Source organism: Callithrix jacchus, chromosome 5 (genome assembly GCF_049354715.1).
Source record: "Callithrix jacchus isolate 240 chromosome 5, calJac240_pri, whole genome shotgun sequence".
Lineage (NCBI taxonomy): Eukaryota > Metazoa > Chordata > Mammalia > Primates > Cebidae > Callithrix > Callithrix jacchus.
Window position 1 is genome coordinate 138,604,039 of NC_133506.1, and position 19,414 is coordinate 138,623,452.

A 19,414-nucleotide genomic window follows, 5' to 3' on the forward strand; every position below is an offset into this window, starting at 1 on the left:
CAAAGGTCTCAGGCAAAGAGGAAGATAGACAGCCGAGGAAAGGGGCTGGGGTGGGTCAGGGTCTTGCAGCCCATGGCTCCTGGGTGGCTCATCCTATCCTTTCCTGCCAGTGGCCGCAGCCCAGAGGCTCAAGGGACTCAAAGTGCCAACTGTGGACAGAGGACAGTGGTGCTGGGTGGGCTCTGGGGCTGTGTGCAGGGAAGCTCAGCTGTTGGGGAGGCAGCCCCGGGGTTGTGGTGCTGGGTGGGCATGTGGGGGAGGCAGCCCTGGGCCACGCCAGCCCTGCTCACTTGTCTAAGCTCAAAAACTTGAACCTCAGCCCACGGGGCTGATCCATGAACACTCCCTCCGTGTCAATGGGGATTCTGCTCCGGAACATTCTGCAGGCATTCCCACTGGACTCTTCTGTCCTGAGAACCTGGACCCTCCCTCCCCCAGCCCATAATCCCAATGGCCTCTGCCTGACCAGGAGGGAGGTGGCCCCTGCCCTCTGCCCGCTCCCCTCCTGGGCAGACCCCAATCCTCAGCTCAGGACTGTGATCAAGCCATGGGTCCGTGGGCTCTGGCCTTGTGCTGAGCGGGGCCCTTGCTGCTGTTTTAAATTCCAGCATAACAGCTGCGGGAGGGGCAGGGCATGGAGTCGGGTCTCCTTATGGCTCTGCTGCAGCCCACCTGGGTCAGCTGCCTGGAGACGCCTTCGCTCCAGGAGAGGGTGGGTTTTCTGAGAGCCTAGCAGTCCAGCCTCTTCTCTCCTCGGTAACGCTCAAACTTCAAGTACAGGTCAGTAAAAGCCCCAAAATATCGCGGCCAGACTGCCAGCCTGTTTGCTCCCAGGACGGGCACACAGTGCTGTGGTTCCACGTCCAACCTTTTAACTGCGCACCATGTAACTCGCGCCTCTGCAGGGCCCTCCGGGCACCAGAAGGATGTGAAATCCCTTTTACAAAAGCCACAATGTTGACATGAAAAGATTGGTAACAAGATGCTGACGTAAAGAGCAGACCTCAAAATCATGTTGACAGCCCTGCTAAAAGTTTATCCACCAAAAGACAAAGACAGAGGAGTCACAGAAGCCCAGGCGCCACGCTGCTGGGTGACGTGGAGTGGAGGCTCCCACGGGTACTGGTGCACAGGGTCCCTCACTCGGGTGATCAGGGCAGAGCTTCCCGCTGGTGCTGGATAGAGACCCTCACAAGGGTGATTTAGGGTGGAGGTTCCCGTGGGTGCTGGTGGATAGAGTCCCTCACACGGGTTATTTAGGGCGGAGGTTCCCGTGGGTGCTGGTGGATAGAGTCCCTCACACGGGTGATTTAGGGCGGAGGTTCCCGTGGGTGCTGGTGGACAGAGACCCTCAGGGTGATTTAGGGTGAAGGGTCCCACGGGGTTGGTGGGCACAGTTCCTCACAGGGGTCACTGAGATATTTTCTCTAATTTTCTGTTTTCAAAAGCACTGAAATTCTGAACATGTTGTAAGTTTATGAAGAGGAAAGAGGTTTCTGTCTTCCTATCACCAGGAGGAACCCAACCCTGGGGGTTTTCCTACTTTCTGGCAATAAAGTGAGAATTTATTCCACAGCAGCTCCTCCCAGTGCCTCTGCCCCGGGAGGATGGGGTGCTGTGAGCACAGGGCCTGTTCCCCTTTTCTTTCCTGTCCCCCAACTGCTGCTGAGGGGACTGAAATGGCCTCACTCCTCCCCTAGGCTTTTCCCAACCAGCCTGCAAGTGCCTGGAATGTGCTGTGGTGGGGAGGAGGGGTCCCTGGCAGTGCACAGGGGGAGGGGGAGGCATTGGGGAAGATTCGAGCGACCACCCAACCCCAATCGGCTCCCAGGACCATCCTCGGGCAGCCTTTGAGGGTGCAGTGCCCAGAACTGCCTGGAGGAGGAGAGAGTGAGCTAAAGCCACTCCCGGGAAGGTGGGGCCGGAGGCTCTGGAGGCTCGGATCCCAGGAGGCAAAAGGAAGCAGAATCAGGCAGGTGCGTCCTCCTCCAGGGCCCGTCCCCAGCACCACACGCCCCTCTCCAGGGACTTGTCCCCAGCACAAACCTCCAGGAGGAAGCAGCAGTCACCACTCGGGGACAGAAGGGGGAGAACTTGAGCCTGAGCCCAGTGACTGCAGCTCGCAGAACTCAGGGACATGAAGTCTCCTCTGTACCAAAACCAGCAGAGAAAACTAAAAACTGCCGACACTTCCGAGGATAAAAATTCAGCCTCTCCCCCTACAATAACAACAAACCCCAGACCAGGAACAGAAAAAATGCTGTAAATAACCAGCCAGGATAAATTCCACAACCTCAACGTGTGTTTCGGGCTGTGGGGTGGGGTGTGCGGGGAGCTGGTGGAGAGCCAGCTTGAATCAGAAACCAAGACTAAGGGAACCTGGCCCCTCTGGGGTGGATGTAAATAGATACTGAGGAAGGGTGCAGGCCTCGGCCAGGGCTGGTGGGTGCTGGGCAGTGCGCTGTACTCCTGGGAACAGGAGGTGTTTTTTGGGGGATGAAAACATTCTAGGGAGATGGTAGATGATGACTGTACAGCCCTATAAATTAGCTAACAAACATGAATTACACACTTTAATAGGAGAATTGTATGGCGTGTGAATTATACCTCAATAAAGTTTTATGTAAAATTGGGTCGACTAGACTGAAGAAATTTAAAGAAGAGACAAAGTTGGTTGGGTGCGGCGGCCCGCAGGTTTAGTCCCAGCACTTGGGAGGTCGGAGGTGGGGGTGGTTGCTTGAGCCCAGGAGTTTGAGAGCAGCCTGGGCAACACGTCAAAACCCTGTCGCTACCAAAAATATGGAAAAAAGTAGCCAGGCGAGGTCCTGGGCACCTGCAGTCCCAGCTACTCAGGAGGCTGAGGTGCAAGCATTGCTTGAACCTGGGCAGCAGAGTGAGCTGAGACTGAGCCACTGCACTCCAGCCTCAGCAGCAGAGTGACACCTGCCTCAAGAAGAAAACCAAAAAGGAACAAAATAGATGAGAAGCGAAGACTAAATCACAAGATCCTTAAGAGAAGATAGATTTTAGTAAAAATATAATAAGGGATACTAAAGAAAGGTGGGAAAATAACCAGGAAAATAGAAATTAGATAATGAAAGAAGTGAAAGGGTCAGAGAGAAAGTGGTTGAAACGGAGACGAAGAAAACCTAACCAATGCAGAGCTGGAGTCTTTAAAACAGAAAAACGAAACGGTGCAATCCACGAAAAATTTCCAGGAATAAAAGCAGATCTGCTTCTACACATTGAGAAGCCCCATCAGGTAACTGGAGACAAATCCTACTGAGACTGATAGACTCCAGCAATAAAAAGCAATTATCAGAGTCTCCAGGCAAGAAGGTCACACAGCTTACAAAGACAAGATCAGCGCACACTGGGCCTCTCAAAATGAAGAGGCAGTCACGGAACAGCACGTGAACCGAGGACGTCCTGCACAGCCAGACGCTTCCTCCAGTGCCAGGCCCAGGAGCACAGTTCTGAGAATGCAGCCTCACAGAAAGCCGTGGCTCCAGTCACATGGGAACCAGACACCCCCACCAGAGCCGTGGTGGTGGACGCCGGCTGTGATTGCAGGTGGGAGGTGCAGGGACAGGGATGGGGTGGAAACTAGATGTGAATGTTCATCCTCTGACCTAACTAAACCAATGCAATGAAAAATGTGAAGAGGGGCCGGGCGCAGCGGCTCACACCTGTAATCCCAGCACTTTGGGAGGCTGAGGTGGGTGGATCACCTGAGGTCAGGAGTTCGAGACCAGCCTGACCAACATGGTGAAACCCCGTCTCTACTGAAAAGACAAAAATTAGCTGGGCATGGTGGCACATGCCTGTTATCCCAGCTACACAGGAGGCTGAGGCAGGAGAATGGCTTGAACCTGGGAGGTAGAGGCTGCAGTGAGCAGAGATCAAACCATTGCACTCCAGCCTGGGCAAAAACAGTGAAACTCTGTCTCAAAAATAAAAACAACGGGAAGAGGGGAAAGGAGAAAGAAAAACAGGAAAACAGTAATCTCACTGATTGTTGTGTGGGCATTATATGGGGACTAAAAAAAGGGTTAAGTACAGATATAACCCCTAGAATAAAATGCAAACCTTCTCCAATGTGCAGAGAAATTTTAAAAATGCAAAAGCAGGTGATGGCTACAGGCTGTCAGAGGCTGGGCAGCCAGCGCCTTCAGAGGAAACTGCAGCTGGAGCCTGGGGAAGCGGACTGCAAGGCAAGGAGGGCAGAACTGAGGGCAGAATCTGGGACAAGCAGAGCACCTGGGGGCACAGGCAGAGGGGAATCTTTACAGAGTAAACGTCTGGCAAGAACACCTGTAATCCAGCGATGAAAAGACAAGCTCGTGAGAACAGGCCAACGAGCCGGACACATCACAAAGCAACAGAAAGCAGCCAGTTACCAAGTGAGGCACCCTTCAACGCGGCAAGTCACCTTGGACGTGCAGAGTGTGAGCACGGTGGGAAACCATGAACTCCGACTAGAACAGGCAAAATTCAAAAGTTGGACAACACCAAAGCCTGGTGAGGGGCCGGCGAGGAGCTTGAGCAACAGGAACATCTTGTGCAGATGGCGGGTTGAGGGACCCGAGGTGCTGCCCAGGAGTCCTGGCTCACAAAACTGAACATGCGCCTGTCATCATGTGTCCAACCCTAGGAACGTGCCGCATAGACAGGAAAACACCTGAGGTGTGGCTGTTGTGCTGGGTGGTGATTTGAGTCCTTCCTGTGGCAACGATAAGCTTCCTTCAGGCCAGACCTCCCTCAGAAACCTGCTTTTGCTTTGTTTGGTTTTGTTAGAAACGGGGTTTCCCAGTGCTGCCCAGGTTGGTCTCGAACTCCTGGCCTCAACAGACCCTCCTGTCTTTGCCTCTTGAGCTCGTGGGACTACAGGTGTGAGCCACCATATCCCGCTACAAACCTGTTTCGAACCAAGATAACATCATGTTTGTTTCTCTTTATTTAAGGGCCTGTGATGGTTGCCCACAGGGGACTCCCCTAACAAAGCGGGGTGTTGTCAGGCACTGCCACACCCACCTCCTAATCCCAGACTCACCTGCAGCCCTCCCACCCTGCCACTGTGAATGCAGAAACGGTGCACTTTCTAGTTAAGCATCTCCCCATCTTGCATGTTTCAGCTCATGGTGACCGTTCCTGCAGCCCCTTTGGCTCTGGCTCGGCCTCTGCATGTGGCCGCCTTGGGGTCTGCACTGCCCACGTCCACCTTGATGGTCCCTGCCCTTCAGCTGCTCCTCGAGGCCCACAGAGAGATGGCTGAGGATCAGCCCCAGACCAAGCTTCTGGCTCTCAGGGCGCCTTGTGACTTCTGCTGGACTCATTTCTTTGGGGACAAGTTGGCAGGAACCAAGGAAACACTATCTGTCCCCGTCTTAGTGGTAGACACTGCTGTCATCCCTGTCACCCAAGGCAGGCCCCAAGGCCGTCACCTGCTCCAGCCGTGGCCTCATCACAGCTCGAATCCCTGAGCCCCTGGCCTTAGCCCGTCACAAGAGTAGGAGGTGGAGACTGGACTCCAGTCATTGGCCTGGGTCTCTGGACCTCCAGGAACCCTGTGTCAGACCCTCCACTGGTCTCTGTGTCCAGGCTTCCTGCCACTAGAGACTGGTGTGGGCAAGCGTGGCCAGCTCCCTGTGGGTGATGCCCCAGCCCTGGGCTCCTCAGTCCCCACAGGGAGGCAGAGGCTGTAGCTGGCATGGTGTGGACACAGACACTTGCAGATGCACCCCAACAGGGAGGATGGGGACACAGACGCCTGCAGGTGCACCCCAATGAGGAGGGCGGGGACACAAACGCCTGCAGGTGCACCCCGACGGAGAGGAAGGGACACAGACACCTGCAGGTGGACCTCAATGGGGAGGACGGGGACACAGACGCCTGCGGGTGTACCCTGATGGGGAGGACGGAGACACAGACACCTGCGGGTGCACCCCGACAGGGAAGATGGGTTCTTCTTCTCCCTCTGTTGTTCCAGAGACAGCCTGGCCAACAGCTTCCATGTCCTGCACTTTCCCACACACTGCTTTTACCTCAGGATGAGTTCACCCGGGGCCGGTGTAGGTCAGGGGCTGATGCCTGGGGCATCCACAGCCTTTATGCAGAAATCTGCTTCCGGCAAAATGACTGAGATGCTGGTGAGCACCAGGAGGGGCCCCAGGAAGACCCTTGGGGAAGGGATCTCCTAGGTCTGCAGAGCCCCGAAGGCACGGCAGAGGGAGGGTGGGCAGTGTGCAGAACCCACAGCGGACAGGCCCCAAACCCAGGGTCTGCAAGAGGCCCCGAGTCCCACGTCTCGGCACTTACCCGACCTCCCTCGTCAAAGGGGCCCACGTGGGAAAACCACGCACGAGAGCAGAACCAGGTGGGCATGATCACCGTTGGGCCATTCGCAGTGAAAACCTAGAAGCAATTAACATTGACAGAGTCAGCAGAAAGAATAGAGTGCCACAAACAGCTTACAGTTTATTTCCATAAAGTGTCACGAGAAGGTGACAGATGAATCTGTGTCCCTTCTCCACAGGGACGGGGGCTCACAACGGGGCCGACGTGTCTGGGCCCACGACTGACAGATGAGGGGAGGGGGCAGTGGGAGACCAGTGGCCAAACCCGGCCCCTGCCGAGCTCACTGGTTATGCCTCACAAAAGGACTCCTCTCTGCTTCTGATAGGTGGTAAAGCTTTCTGTGAAAACCCAAAATAAACACGCTACTTTCAATCAGGAAAAAAACATGAAATGCGTAAAAGGACGTGGAGAATGATGAGATAACTTGGATGAAACACACGAGTCCTGGAAGGACATAAACCAAGAAAACTGACTCAGAAAGAAACAAAACACGAATCGCTCTCGGACAAGCAAGAGATAAGAGAAGACCCCGCACTATCAACGTAATTCACCACATAAACAGAACCAAAGACAAAAACCACATGATTATCTCAATTGATGCAGAGAAGGCATTTGACAAAATTCAACAGCCCTTTATGCTAAAAACCCTCAATAAACTCGGTATTGATGGAACGTATCTCAAAGTAATAAAAGCTATTTATGACAAACCAACAGCCAATATCATGCTGAATGGGCAAAAACTGGAAGCATTCCCTTTGAAATCTGGCACTAGACAAGGATGCCCTCTTTCACCACTCCTATTCAATATAGTACTGGAAGTTCTAGCCAGAGTAATCAGGCAAGAAAAAGAAATAAAGGGTATTCAAATAGAAAAGGTGGAAGCCAAATTGTCTCTATTTGCAGACGACATGATAGTATACCTAGAAGACTCCATCGCCTCAGCCCAAAAACTCCTGAAACTGATAAGCAGCTTCAGCAAAGTCTCAGGATATAAAATCAATGTGCAAAAATCACAAGCATTCGTCTACACCAATAACAGACTTAAAGAAAGTCAAATCAAGAACGAACTGCCATTCACAATTGCTACAAAAAGAATAAAATACCTTGGAATACAACTCACAAGGAACGTAAGGGACCTCTTCAAGGAGAACTACAAACCACTGCTCAACGAAATCAGAGAGGACACAAACAGATGGAGAAACATTCCATGTTCATGGTTAGGAAGAATTAATATCGTGAAAATGGCTATACTGCCCAAAGTAATTTACAGAATCAACACTATCCCCATCAAGCTACCATTGACTTTCTTCACAGAACTGGAAAAACCACCATGAACTTCATATGGAACCAAAAGAGAGCCCGCAGAGCCAAGTCAATTCTAAGCAAAAAGAACACAGCAGGGGGCATCACACTACCGGATTTCAAACTATACTATATTACAAGGCTACAGTAATCAAAACAGCATGGTACTGGTACCAAAACAGAGATATAGACCAATGGAATAAAACAGAGACACCGGAGGCAACACAACATATCTACAACTATACAATCTTTGATAAACCTGACAAAAACCAGCAATGGGGAAAGGATTCCCTGTTTAACAAATGGTGTTGGGAAAACTGGCTAGCCATGTGCAGAAAGCAGAAACTGGACCCCTTCCTGACACCTTACACTAAAATTAACTCCAGATGGATTAAAGACTTAAACATAAGACCTGGCACAATAAAAACCCTAGAAGGAAATCTAGGCAAAACTATCCAGGACATAGGAGTAGGCAAGGACTTCATGAACAAAACACCAAAAGCATTGGCAACAAAAGCCAAAATAGACAAATGGGACCTAATGCAACTCCACAGCTTCTGCACGGCAAAAGAAACAGTCACTAGAGTGAATTGGCAACCCACAGAATGGGAAAAAATTTTTGCAGTTTACCCATCTGACAAAGGGCTGATATCCAGAATTTACAAAGAACTCAAACAGATTTACAGGAAAAAAACAAACAAGCCCATTCAAAAGTGGGCAAAGGATATGAACAGACACTTTACGAAAGAAGACATATATGAGGCCAAAAATCATATGAAAAAATGCTCATCGTCACTGGTCATCAGAGAGATGCAAATCAAAACCACACTGAGATACCATCTCACGCCAGTTAGAATGGCGATCATTAAAAAATCTGGAGACAACAGATGCTGGAGAGGATGTGGAGAAAAAGGAACACTTTTACACTGTTGGTGGGAGTGTAAATTAGTTCAACCATTGTGGAAGACAGTGTGGCGATTCCTCAAGGCCTTAGAAATAGAAATTCCATTTGACCCAGCAATCCCATTACTAGGGATATATCCAAAAGACTATAAATCGTTCTACTATAAGGACACATGTACAGGAATGTTCATTGCAGCACTGTTTACAATAGCAAAGACCTGGAATCAACCCAAATGCCCATTGATGATAGACTGGATTGGAAAAATGTGGCACATATACACCATGGAATATTATGCAGCAATCAGAAATGATGAGTTTGTGTCGTTTGTAGGGACATGGATGAATCTGGAGAACATCATCCTCAGCAAACTGACACAAGAACAGAAAATGAAACACCGCATATTCTCACTCATAGGCGGGTGATGAAAAATGAGAACACATGGACACAGAAAGGGGAGTACTAAACACTGGGGTCTATTGGGGGGAAAAGGGGAGGGCCAGTGGGAGGGGGAGGTGGGGAGGGATAGCCTGGGGAGAAATGCCAGATGTGGGTGAAGGGGAGAAGCAAAGCAAAGCACACTGCCATGTGGGTACCTACGCAACGGTCTTGCACGCTCTGCTCATGTACCCCAAAACCTAAAATCCAATAAAAAATTAAAAAAAAAAAAAAAAGTCAAATAAGAAAAAAAAAAAAGAGAAGACCCTGCAAAGAAAAGCCCAGCGCCAGACCATATCCCTGCCGATTCTATCAAACGTTCAAAGAATTAATTAATGCCAACCCTTCAACCTCTTCCAAAAAGTACAAGAGGAGGGAACACTTCCCAGCCCATTCTGAGGCCACCACTACCCTGATGCCAAAGCCAGACAAAAATATTACAAGAAAACAGCACGCCAACACCCTTAACATGGAAAACAGCACACTGACAACCTTTACGAACACAGAAAACAACATGTGATATCCTTTATGAACATCAATGCATTCAAAAGATGCTAGATGAGTCCGTCGAGAAAAAGGACCCTGCACCACAACGGACTGGATTCACCTCAGGGTTGTAAAAATGGGTAAACGTAGGAAAATCACCGCAATGCACCAGCCATATTAACAGAACAAAGGCCCAAAATCACATGATCATCTCGATAAACTCAGAAAAACCATTTGGCAAAAGCGAACCCTATCATGATAAAATGATTCAACCTCGGAATAAAGGGGAACTTTTCTTAACCCGACGAAGGGCATTTACCAGAACCCCACGGTCACGGTCATACTCAAGTGGTAGATACTCAAAGCCTCCCCTGGGGTCGGGGACAAGGCAAGGACGCCTGCCCTCACCACTTCTCCACACCGTGCCGGAGGTTCTAGCCGGAGCAGCTTGGCAAGAAAACAAATCAAATGGTATCCAGCTTGGAAAGGAAGCAGTCATACTGTCCGTGTGCAGCCAGCATGCTCCTGTGAGCAGAAAACTGAGTAATACAGATACACGCACTCACAGACACACATGCACTCAATCACACAGACACATGCACTCACACACTCAAATGCACTCACATGCGCACACACATGCAGACACACATGCTCTCAGACACATGCACTCATACACACTCAAATGCACTCACGTGCAGACATGCACACACATGCACTCACACTCATGCACTCAGACGCACTCACACACATGCACTCAGACGCACTCACATATGCACTCACACTCATAGACACATGCACTCACTCATGCACTCAGACACGCACACTCAAATGCACTCACATGCACACACACATGCAGACATGCACTCACAAATGCAGACACACAATCACACACATGCAGACACGCACACACAAATGCACTCACAGACATGCAGACATGCACTCAGACACATGCACTCAACACATGCACTCAGACACATGCACTCACACTCAAATGCACTCACATTCACACATGCACTCAAATGCACTCAGACACATGCACTCACACTAAAATGCACTCACACATGCACTCAGACGTGCACACACATGCACTCACTCAAATGCACTTACACTCGTACTCACACGTGCACTCAGACATGCACTTATGTACACACATGCACTCACGCAAATGGGCATTCTCACACATGCACACATGCAGTCACAGATGCACACACGCACTCAAACACATTTGCACACACACGCTTTCTCACAGACACATACATATGCATTCAGAGGCACATACATGCAGACACAGACAGACACACACACACACACACACACACACACACACACACGGTGCTTCTGACTGACCTCGGGCAGGCAGCCTTGAGGGCAGGGACCCTGCCCGGAGAGGTGAAGGTGAACTCTCAGAAATTGGAGCCGCTGGAGACCCGGGTCTCACGTCAGGCTCACTTCTGAAGTAGCCAGAGGTGCCAGAGAGGGAGGACCCTGGGACGCGGGCTGCATCTGAGAGGCTGGTCTGCAGGGTGACGCCTCACCTCTCTTAGCTCCTGTGCCAAGGGCACCTTCCAAGGTCCCCACCCAGTGAGCATGCCCTGCAGGCTGGGCAGGCAGGTCCCCCTGTGGGACTGGGTCCTGTGCCTGAGCGGGAGGCCGCAGGCACCAGCGATGTCCTCCTGTCCCCAAGCACAGATATAAGGCTCCAGGCCAAGGGGTCATCTAAGCCCAAGTTCCCATGAACAGCACCATGATGGCACCGGAGACAAGCAGCAAGCTTGCCTGCCTGCCTGCCCTGGTCCTGGATGGGAGTGCTCCGGGCTGTGTTCCAGAGCCCTGACTCCCAGGCTCACACCTGGCCACGGCTTATAGCACCACACACTCCACCACTCATCCCTAACTGCCCTCCCAGCTCCAGAGGCAAGTCCAGCTGCCGCCCCTTAGATACGTACCGGATTACTCAACGTTTTACAGCTTTATGAAGGTGTAACTGACATACAATAACTGCACATACTTAAAGTGTTTCAGTCCACAAATGTTTTTGAGACAGGGTCTCACTATGTTGCTCAGGCTGGTCTGGAACTCCTAGACTCAAGCCCTGCTCTTGTCTCAGCCTCCCAAAGTGCTAGAATGACATGCATAGGGCAGTATGCACAGCCAATAGGTTCTGACATGTGTACAGCCCGGACCCTCACCATGTTCAAGGTCATGAGCATGTATCAGCATCCCAAAGCCGCCCTGTGCCCTTAGCAACCCCCCTGCCCTAGACAATCACTCGTTCGTGGGTGCTAAATCAGGATGCATTTTCTGGCAGCATGCATGCTTCTTTTTGGTTCCTCTCCCCAGGGGGGACCTGGGCACTGCCCCAGAGGAGATGGCGCCCAGAGGGAACCCGGGCATCTGCCCCAGACACGGGAGATGGTGTCCAGAAGGGACTTGGGCATCTGCCCCAGACAGAGGAGACGGCGCCCAGAGGGGACCCAGGCACCTGCCCCAGACAGAGGATACGGTGCCCAGAGGGGACCCCAGACAGGTGCCAGGCCAGGCGCAGCCGAGGGCAGTACCTGGGTGAGGAGCTGCTCGGATGTCAGCTGGTTGATCCAACGTGTGTATCGTTCGGTGGAGTCAGGGGGATCTCTCCTCACTTGGCAACCGACGATCTATGAAAAAGGACAAACAGAGCTCAAAACAGAGTCCTGTACGCAGGAGCGCGTGCACCTGTGCGTTCATCTTCAGTGTTTTAGGCACACAGGTCCAGACAGGAAACTGAAACGCGGTAAATCTGGGTCAGGTCAGGCAAACACGGGAGTCATGGGCGAGGAGGAGGAGGGACGCCTGTCCTTGCTGGGGACGGGAGAGCGACGGGGGGCGCTATGGCGCTGGGCATGCATCTCGGGCCGGATTGAGACTATGTGGCAGATGATGTTTCCTCTTAATGAGCTCAAATCACATGGCCTGTATGCCATCCCTTCCAAGAACTCACGTCTTGAATCACACCCAAAGTGGATGTGAGAAAACCACTGCCCTGGCTGCAGGCAGCCCATCTGAGCCAGCTCCATTCAGCTCAGGAAAGCAGCATCCCTAAGTGGAGAAGCGCCCTGCCCCACCCTGCTTCCCCCAGGCCGACACCCTCTCCCACCAGGGCAGCTCCCCCACACCCAGGAGACGTCCTGCCAGTGCCCTTGACCACCCCTCCTCCATCCCTGGCAGAGCCTGGGAACATCGCCTGCCTCAGCCTTTCTCAGCCCTCCCCCGCCCCCGCCCCGCCCAGCCCCCTCCTGCCCAACCTCTGCCCCAGAGTGGGATCCCAGCACTCAGCTCTGGCTCTGTTCAGCTCCAGAGACCCAGAGGTGGGGGGGCAGGTCCTCCAGGGCTCACACTCACCTTGCAGCAGGAGGAGCTTGCTGGAGAGAGGGTGCCTGGGCGTATCCGCAGGCAACAGAGCCCACCCCAAGTGAAGGCCCAGGAGCAGCAGAGTCGCCTGAGGGGATGATCGCACAGCACAGGGCTCAGGCTACATGTCCCAGAGCATGGGGCTGATTCCACCACACCCAAGGCCAACAAGGAGACAACAGTGAAAATGTAACAGTGGTACGAAGAGCAGTAGCAGTGAGCCAGACGGTCTCTAACTCAGACGCAATCCAGTGTATCCACAAGCCAGACGGTCTCTAACTCAGACGTGATCCAGTGTATCCACGAGCCAGACGGTCCCTAATTGACTCGATCCAGTGTATCCATGAGCCAGATGGTCCCTAACTCAGACGTGATCAAGTGTATCAGTGAGCCAGATGGTCTCTAACTCAGTCGTAATCGAGTTACACTGAGGTGTGTGAGGTTCCTGTATCTGGCTCTAACTTGTAGACGTTGATATGTAGTGAGTGATTTGTTTCTATCAATGCAGTTAATGAAGTGTTTAGGAAGGTGGCTTCTTGGATTTGTTGTTTTCTTCTAATTAAACTTATTTTGAGAAAATTGTGAATTCATACTGCAGTTGTAAGAAACAACTGTAGGCCAGGCGCAGTGGCTCACGCCACTTTGGAAAGCCAAGGTGGGCAGATCACGAGAGTAAGAGGAGGAGACCATCCTGGTCAACATGGTGAAACCCCGTCTCTACTAAAAATACAAAAAATTAGCTGGGCATGGTGGTACATGCCTGTAATCCCAGCTACTCAGGAGGCTGAGGCAGGAGAATTGCCTGAACCTAGGAGGCAGAGGGTTGCGGTGAGCCAAGATCGCGCCATTGCACTCCAGCCTGGGTAACAAGAGTGAAACTCCGTCTCAAAAAAAAAAATACAAAAATTAACTGGGCATGGTGGTGCATGCAGTAATCCCAGCTACTTGGGAGGTTGAGGCGAGAGAATCACTTGAACCTGGAAGGTGGAGGCTGCAGTGAGCTGAGATCGCACTACTGCACTCCAGCCTGGCGATAGAGTGAGATTCCATCTCAACAAAAAATAAAAAGAACCAATTGTAGAAAGACCCTCTGTAACCCTCACATTTCCTCTCATGGTGACATCACCAGGGACAAAGGTCAATGTTGCGCCAAGAAAGGGACATGGATGGAGTCAAGATCCAGACGTCCCAGGGCCTGAGGACCTGAGGCGCTCCTCACAGCCACTTGCAGCCCCTCAGTGGCGGCCACTGTGCTCTCCTGACACCGTGGCTGTGTTATCCCGACGCCGCGGCTGTGCTCTCCTGATGCCATGGCTGTGTTATCCTGACACTGCAGCTGTGCTCTCCTGACACCACGGCTGTGTTATACCGACACCGTGGCCGTGTTATCCTGATGCCGTGGCTGTGTTATACCGACACTGTGGCTGTGTTATACCGACACTGTGGCTGTGTTATCCCGATGCCATGACCGTGTTATCATGATTCCGTGGATGTGTTATCTAGATGCTGTGGCTGTGTCATCCTGACACCGTGGCTCTGCCCTCCCAAAGCCGTGGCTGTACTCTCCTGATGCCGTAGCTGTGCCCTCCTGATGCTGTGGCGGTGCCCTCCTGACACCGTGGCTGTACTCTCCTGATGCCGTGGCTGTGCTCTCCTGACACCGTGGCTGGAGGATGATCATGATGTGGGACAGGGTGGGGTTGGGGGGACAACCCTGGAGGATGATCATGGCATGGCACAGGGTGGGAGCGGGGACAGTGCTGGAGAATGATCATGGCGTGGCACAGGGTGGGGAGGACAGTGCTGGAGGATGATCATGGCATGGCACGGCAGCTCCACTAGTCCCGACAGGCAAGCTGGGGAGTAGGCTACTTCCTGGGAGCCCTCCTGTCTTTGCTCCTTCACTTCACTTCCCTAAACCTTCCTGTGAGCTCCATCCCCGCAGACGAAGGTGGGTGACTCCCTACCGTAAGGTGGAGCACCTGCCCTCCCCGGAGGATGAGGATGCAGGGGTTGTGCTGAGGCTGGTCTTGAACATTTGGAACAGACATTAGTTCTGGAGAGGAGCTGGGCAGAGCCAGGCCAGCCTCTGTGTTTGGTCTAGGGTGGCCTAGAGGTGACCAAGAATGGAGGCTTTCCTCTCTGGGGTCTCCTGAGCACAGACACGGAGATGGGAAACCACCGGGTGCATAGCTTCAGGGACCCAGTGAGCTGCTGGGATGGAAGCGGGAGGAAGGACAGGCCTGACTGGCCCTCAGGTGCAGGAGCGAGTTTCCGGCGCACTAAGACATTCCCTTTTGTTGTGACACCCCCCACAGGCAGGATTCCTTAAGTTCTACAGTGGTTATTTACATGCAAACGCAGAACTTACGAAAACTGTCATCAAGGATGCTTCCTAATTAGATGGTTTCCTGTATAGAACCTTAAAAAAACTACCATAAAGTACAAGTATGCATTCAGCATTCATTTCATCCTCTCAGGACAAACTATACAACGTAATTGACATAACCGCTAACCAGCAACTGCAAATTAAGATTTTTGCAGGTCATGATTTTAAAAAAATCCAGCCACACGATACCAGCCTTTCTAAAGCTGACTTTGTTTTAGTGCAACAGAACTATGATGACATTGCTGTTTCCTGCCGAAGAGCTTCAGCGTGGAGGCTTCACCTCACCATGCCATCTGGAGAAGAGGAGGCTTGATTAGGGCAGAAGCTTCTCTTCCAAGTGCACAACAGAGCGTCAGCCACGGCCGTGAGAAAAGCAGCAAGAAAAATGCTTAAAATCATTGATGAAAATGCAAATCAAGTTGCCTTATTACAATGGAAACGATCTGACCATGTGCATTTCCACCAACTTCCTGTGTAACCCTAAGGATCCCAGCTTACTTGAACCCATGCCATGAAGAATTGCCAAAAGCAATTTCATTAATGAAGCCAACCTGGGTTTTTTTTCTGGGATGGAAATGAAACATAGCTCAAAGTATCTCCTCCACTAAATGTCAACAGTCATTACAGAATTCTCTAGACGTCTGTATAATCCGTTCTAAATACGTGGCAACTCTCATTTCTAGCTGTGTAAAAACGGCTCCGAGCGACAGATGCGGCACTTGGGTCGCGGACGGCGGCTCATCCAGCCGCACAGACGCGGGGTTTCCCCGCCCCACCCCTCCGACAGGGCCGCCCCACCTTTCGGCCCGCAGGACCCCACAGTCGCAGGAGCGGGAAGCAGAGGGAGCGCCGGGAGCATCGTCACACCGCTAGGCGCCAGCGCGAGGCCATCCTGGAAACGCGCGTCTGCATTTTGCTTCACGCACTGACCACAGGAGTCCATCCCGAAGGACCCCCCCCCGCCCCGCCCCGTCTTCCCTCTTCCCAGCAAAGACACCAGACCGCAAAGCAGTCTGATCCCTCTGTCTCCTCACGGGTGCGAGGAGCCCCACAGCACCTGCGGCTGGGGTGGAAACCAGCCCTTGTCCCTGAATCCCAGGGTCCCCTGGAGGAGCGGCGGTGCCCGGAGCCTCCGCGGAGCACGCGCCCGCCCTACACGCAGACACTGCCGGACGCGTCTCCCAAGAAGCCGCGCCTGCAAACTTCCAGAAACCGACTTATGGGTGCCACAGATATGTGAAGTGTCTCTCTGTCTCTCTCTCTCACACACACTCACACACACACACTTGCGGAGAAACGTATTTTGGCCATATTTGTGGTTCCTAAACGTGGCCAACGTGTGACCCTTTTAAGCATCTGGTGCAAGCCACAGAGCTCTCTCTTGCCCTCATGGAAAACATGCCCCCACGGAAGGTCCTGCCACCACGCTGGGGCCACTGACCCCGGGACCCTACACACCCGCAAAGGAGCAGACCATGTGGGTCCCTCTGCTCCCGAGAAGGTGGCCTGTGTCTCAGTCTGTCTCCCGCCTGCCTCTGCACACGAGAGACACAAACCTCCGGGCAGCTGCCCCCCCCCCCCCCCCCCCCCCCGCCCCATGCACCATCCACATCCCCCTCCCCCCCCCCCCCCCCCGCGCTGCCCACCCTTCCCGGCACCGCCCACACCGCCCCTCCTAGGTACCACCCACACACAAGCCGGCACTCCCCACACCCCCCACCCCTGCCCCATCCCAACCCCCTCCCCGTCAATGCTGCCCCCCATGCCCCCACATCCCTTGCTCCCTCCCAATCCAGTTCCCCTAGCACCCACACCCTCCCCTTCAGATGCCCCTAGTCCTGCCCTTGTCCCCACCCCTGACACCCCAACAACCTTCCCCCACCCCAAGCTCCCCTGCCCAACAATTAGATTTCAGGTAATAAGAATCCTCAGTATCAAGCTCAAGCCGGGAAACAGCACCTCACCCATGGAAAGGAAGACCTGCACGACCCCTCAGGAGGAGGCAGGCATGGGCAGGTGTGGGGGGTGAGTCCCAGGAGATTCTCGCAGCTGGGGGCTGGGAAGCAGAGAAGGAAGTATGCGGTGGGTACGTGGTGCTAAACTTCCTAAGAGCAGAAAGTAGGTGGCTCAATTCAGAGCACCCTGAGTAAAGCTGATTGGAAGGAAAATGACTTACCCTGGACGAACAAAATCCTTCACTGTTGGAGAAACTTTACCCCATGACTGCATCTCATGAGCCATTTCTGTTGGGAAACTCACAGGGTGAACTGTCACGAGCACCTGCTCTGTGGGAAGCCGGGCTCCCAGCACCACGTGGGACAGACCCCACTGTGACCGGCCTGTGTGGGACCTGACCAATTAGAGCAGAGCCTGGGTGACCAGAGCCTGCGTGATTGGAGCCTGTGGTGACTGGCCCGTCTGCAACCTGACTGATGAGAGCAGAGCCTGCGGTGACTGGCCCATCTGTGACCTGACCAATGAGAGCAGAGCCCGCCGTGACTGAAACGTGTGGCGACCCAACCGCACACATGTCCATGACACTCTGCCCTGCAGTAGAGGGCAGAGGGGCCTGTCTGGGGGGAGCAGCAGCTGCCCCTGGGGACAGATGCCGTGGGTGCTGGACAGTTACAGATCCCTCAGTGTTAATAACCAAGTGATCACCATCGTGATTTAAAGTCTTCTGAAACTTCAGTGAGATCTCTGAAGACAGAGTCACCTTCCGTGAAGCCAGCAGGGGCCTCGCGGTGGCCGGACGCCCGCTCCAGGGACCCCTGGCCATGTGCCCCACCACCTGCAGTGGGGGATGGTGCTTCCACCCGCCGGGCAGAGGCGCCCACGGACGCTGCTGTGCTCAGCTCAGGAGGGGCCTGAGGAAGCCTGGCTTTGGAGGGGGCAACCAAGAAGCTGCCCTAAAGATAAAAACCATAATCTGGCTGGGTGCGGTGGCCCATGCCTGTAATCCCAGCACTTTGGGAGACCGAGGTGGCAGAACGAGGTCAAGAGATCAAGACCATCCCAGCCAACATGGTAAAACCCCATCTCTACTAAAACTACAAAAAAATTAGCTGGGGGTGGTGATGCACGCCTGTAGTCCCAGCTACTCTGGAGGCTGAGGCAGGAGAATTGCTGGAACCCGGGAGGCAGAGGTTGCAGTGAGCTGAGATCGCATCACTGCACTCCAGCCTGGTGCCTGGTGACGGAGTGAAACTCTGTCTCAAAAAAACAAAAAACATAATTTAAGATCGTCTAAATAAAAATGTTTACCTGCTACCACAGTATCGCTCTGAACCTGTGTTTACATGTCTGAGGTACTCAGCTTCTAAAATGCTGTTTAAAAACAACAAAAACCCCTTTGCACCCATTTGAAAGGAACAAGTGCTATTCAAAATTAGGAGCATGTTTTTTTTCAAAGAAAAACTCCCTCAAGTGTTTAGAGATGTGCCAGCTGCAGTCCCCTCACTGTGATTTGGCAGTCTTACCATAAACTGACTCTTTTCTCCCCAAGGAAAACTGTTTATTTAAGGAGCCACAGTGGGATTTCAACTAAAGGTAGTAACAGTACTGAAGAGGAGACCGGTACTCACGCTCGATGGGTGCTGGACGGCAGCCTCGTGTTGTAGCCTCACCCGCTGGGGCATCATCACGTCATCCTGCAGGGAAGAACACACTTCTCGTTTGTCTGTTCATATTGATTGGTTGACTAATAGGGTTCGCTTTATCGCCCAGGCTGGGGTGCACTCTCTCGATCACAGCTCACTGCAACCTCAATCTCCTGGCCTCAAGTGATCCTTTCACCTCAGCCTCCCAAAAAGTTGGGATTACAGGTGTGAACCACTGTGCCCAGCCCCAGGAACATATCTCAAACTCATATAAAGCAATTCCTACAAATAAATCAGAAAATGATAGACAATACAATAGCAAAGCAGGCAAGAGCCTTGAACAGGCCATTCAGTCAAGAAGCACCAATGCACCAACGTGAGATGTGAGTGTGCATCTCTGCGGTGGGCCCGTGAGATGTGACTGTGCGTCTCTGCGGAGGGCCCGTGAGATGTGGGTGTGCGTCTCTGCGGAGGGCCCGTGAGATGAGGAGTGTGCATCTCTGAGGTGGGCCCAGAAATCTGTGTGTTCCAGCTTACTCCTTGGTCAGCGTGTTT

General features: G+C 52.7%; 1 protein-coding gene and 1 long non-coding RNA gene across 19 annotated transcripts in view; one reads left to right on the forward strand and one right to left on the reverse strand.

The window, feature by feature from the left end:
- QTGAL (queuosine-tRNA galactosyltransferase) overlaps positions 1 to 19,414 on the reverse strand; it is a 76,639-nt gene that overhangs the window by 24,418 nt on the left and 32,807 nt on the right. For 17 of the 18 annotated variants that reach the window (XR_004743695.3, XR_004743694.3, XR_013536131.1 and 14 more), the window contains 3 exons: positions 18,845 to 18,910; positions 12,043 to 12,138; positions 6,319 to 6,414 (listed from right to left, as the gene is read on the reverse strand). Coding sequence is in view for 10 of the 18 variants with exons in the window: in XM_078375069.1 (XP_078231195.1) it covers positions 6,319 to 6,414; positions 12,043 to 12,138; positions 18,845 to 18,910 (258 nt within the window). In the remaining 8 variants the exon portion in view is untranslated. Of the gene's footprint in view, positions 1 to 6,318; positions 6,415 to 12,042; positions 12,139 to 12,862; positions 16,444 to 18,844; positions 18,911 to 19,414 lie in introns of those variants that run through there. The other variant, XM_054256676.2, reaches the window with a different exon arrangement.
- Positions 442 to 1,574, forward strand: LOC144582743 (uncharacterized). Its single transcript, XR_013536136.1, has 3 exons — positions 442 to 780; positions 906 to 1,119; positions 1,449 to 1,574. It is a non-coding gene; the product is annotated as an uncharacterized LOC144582743 (long non-coding RNA).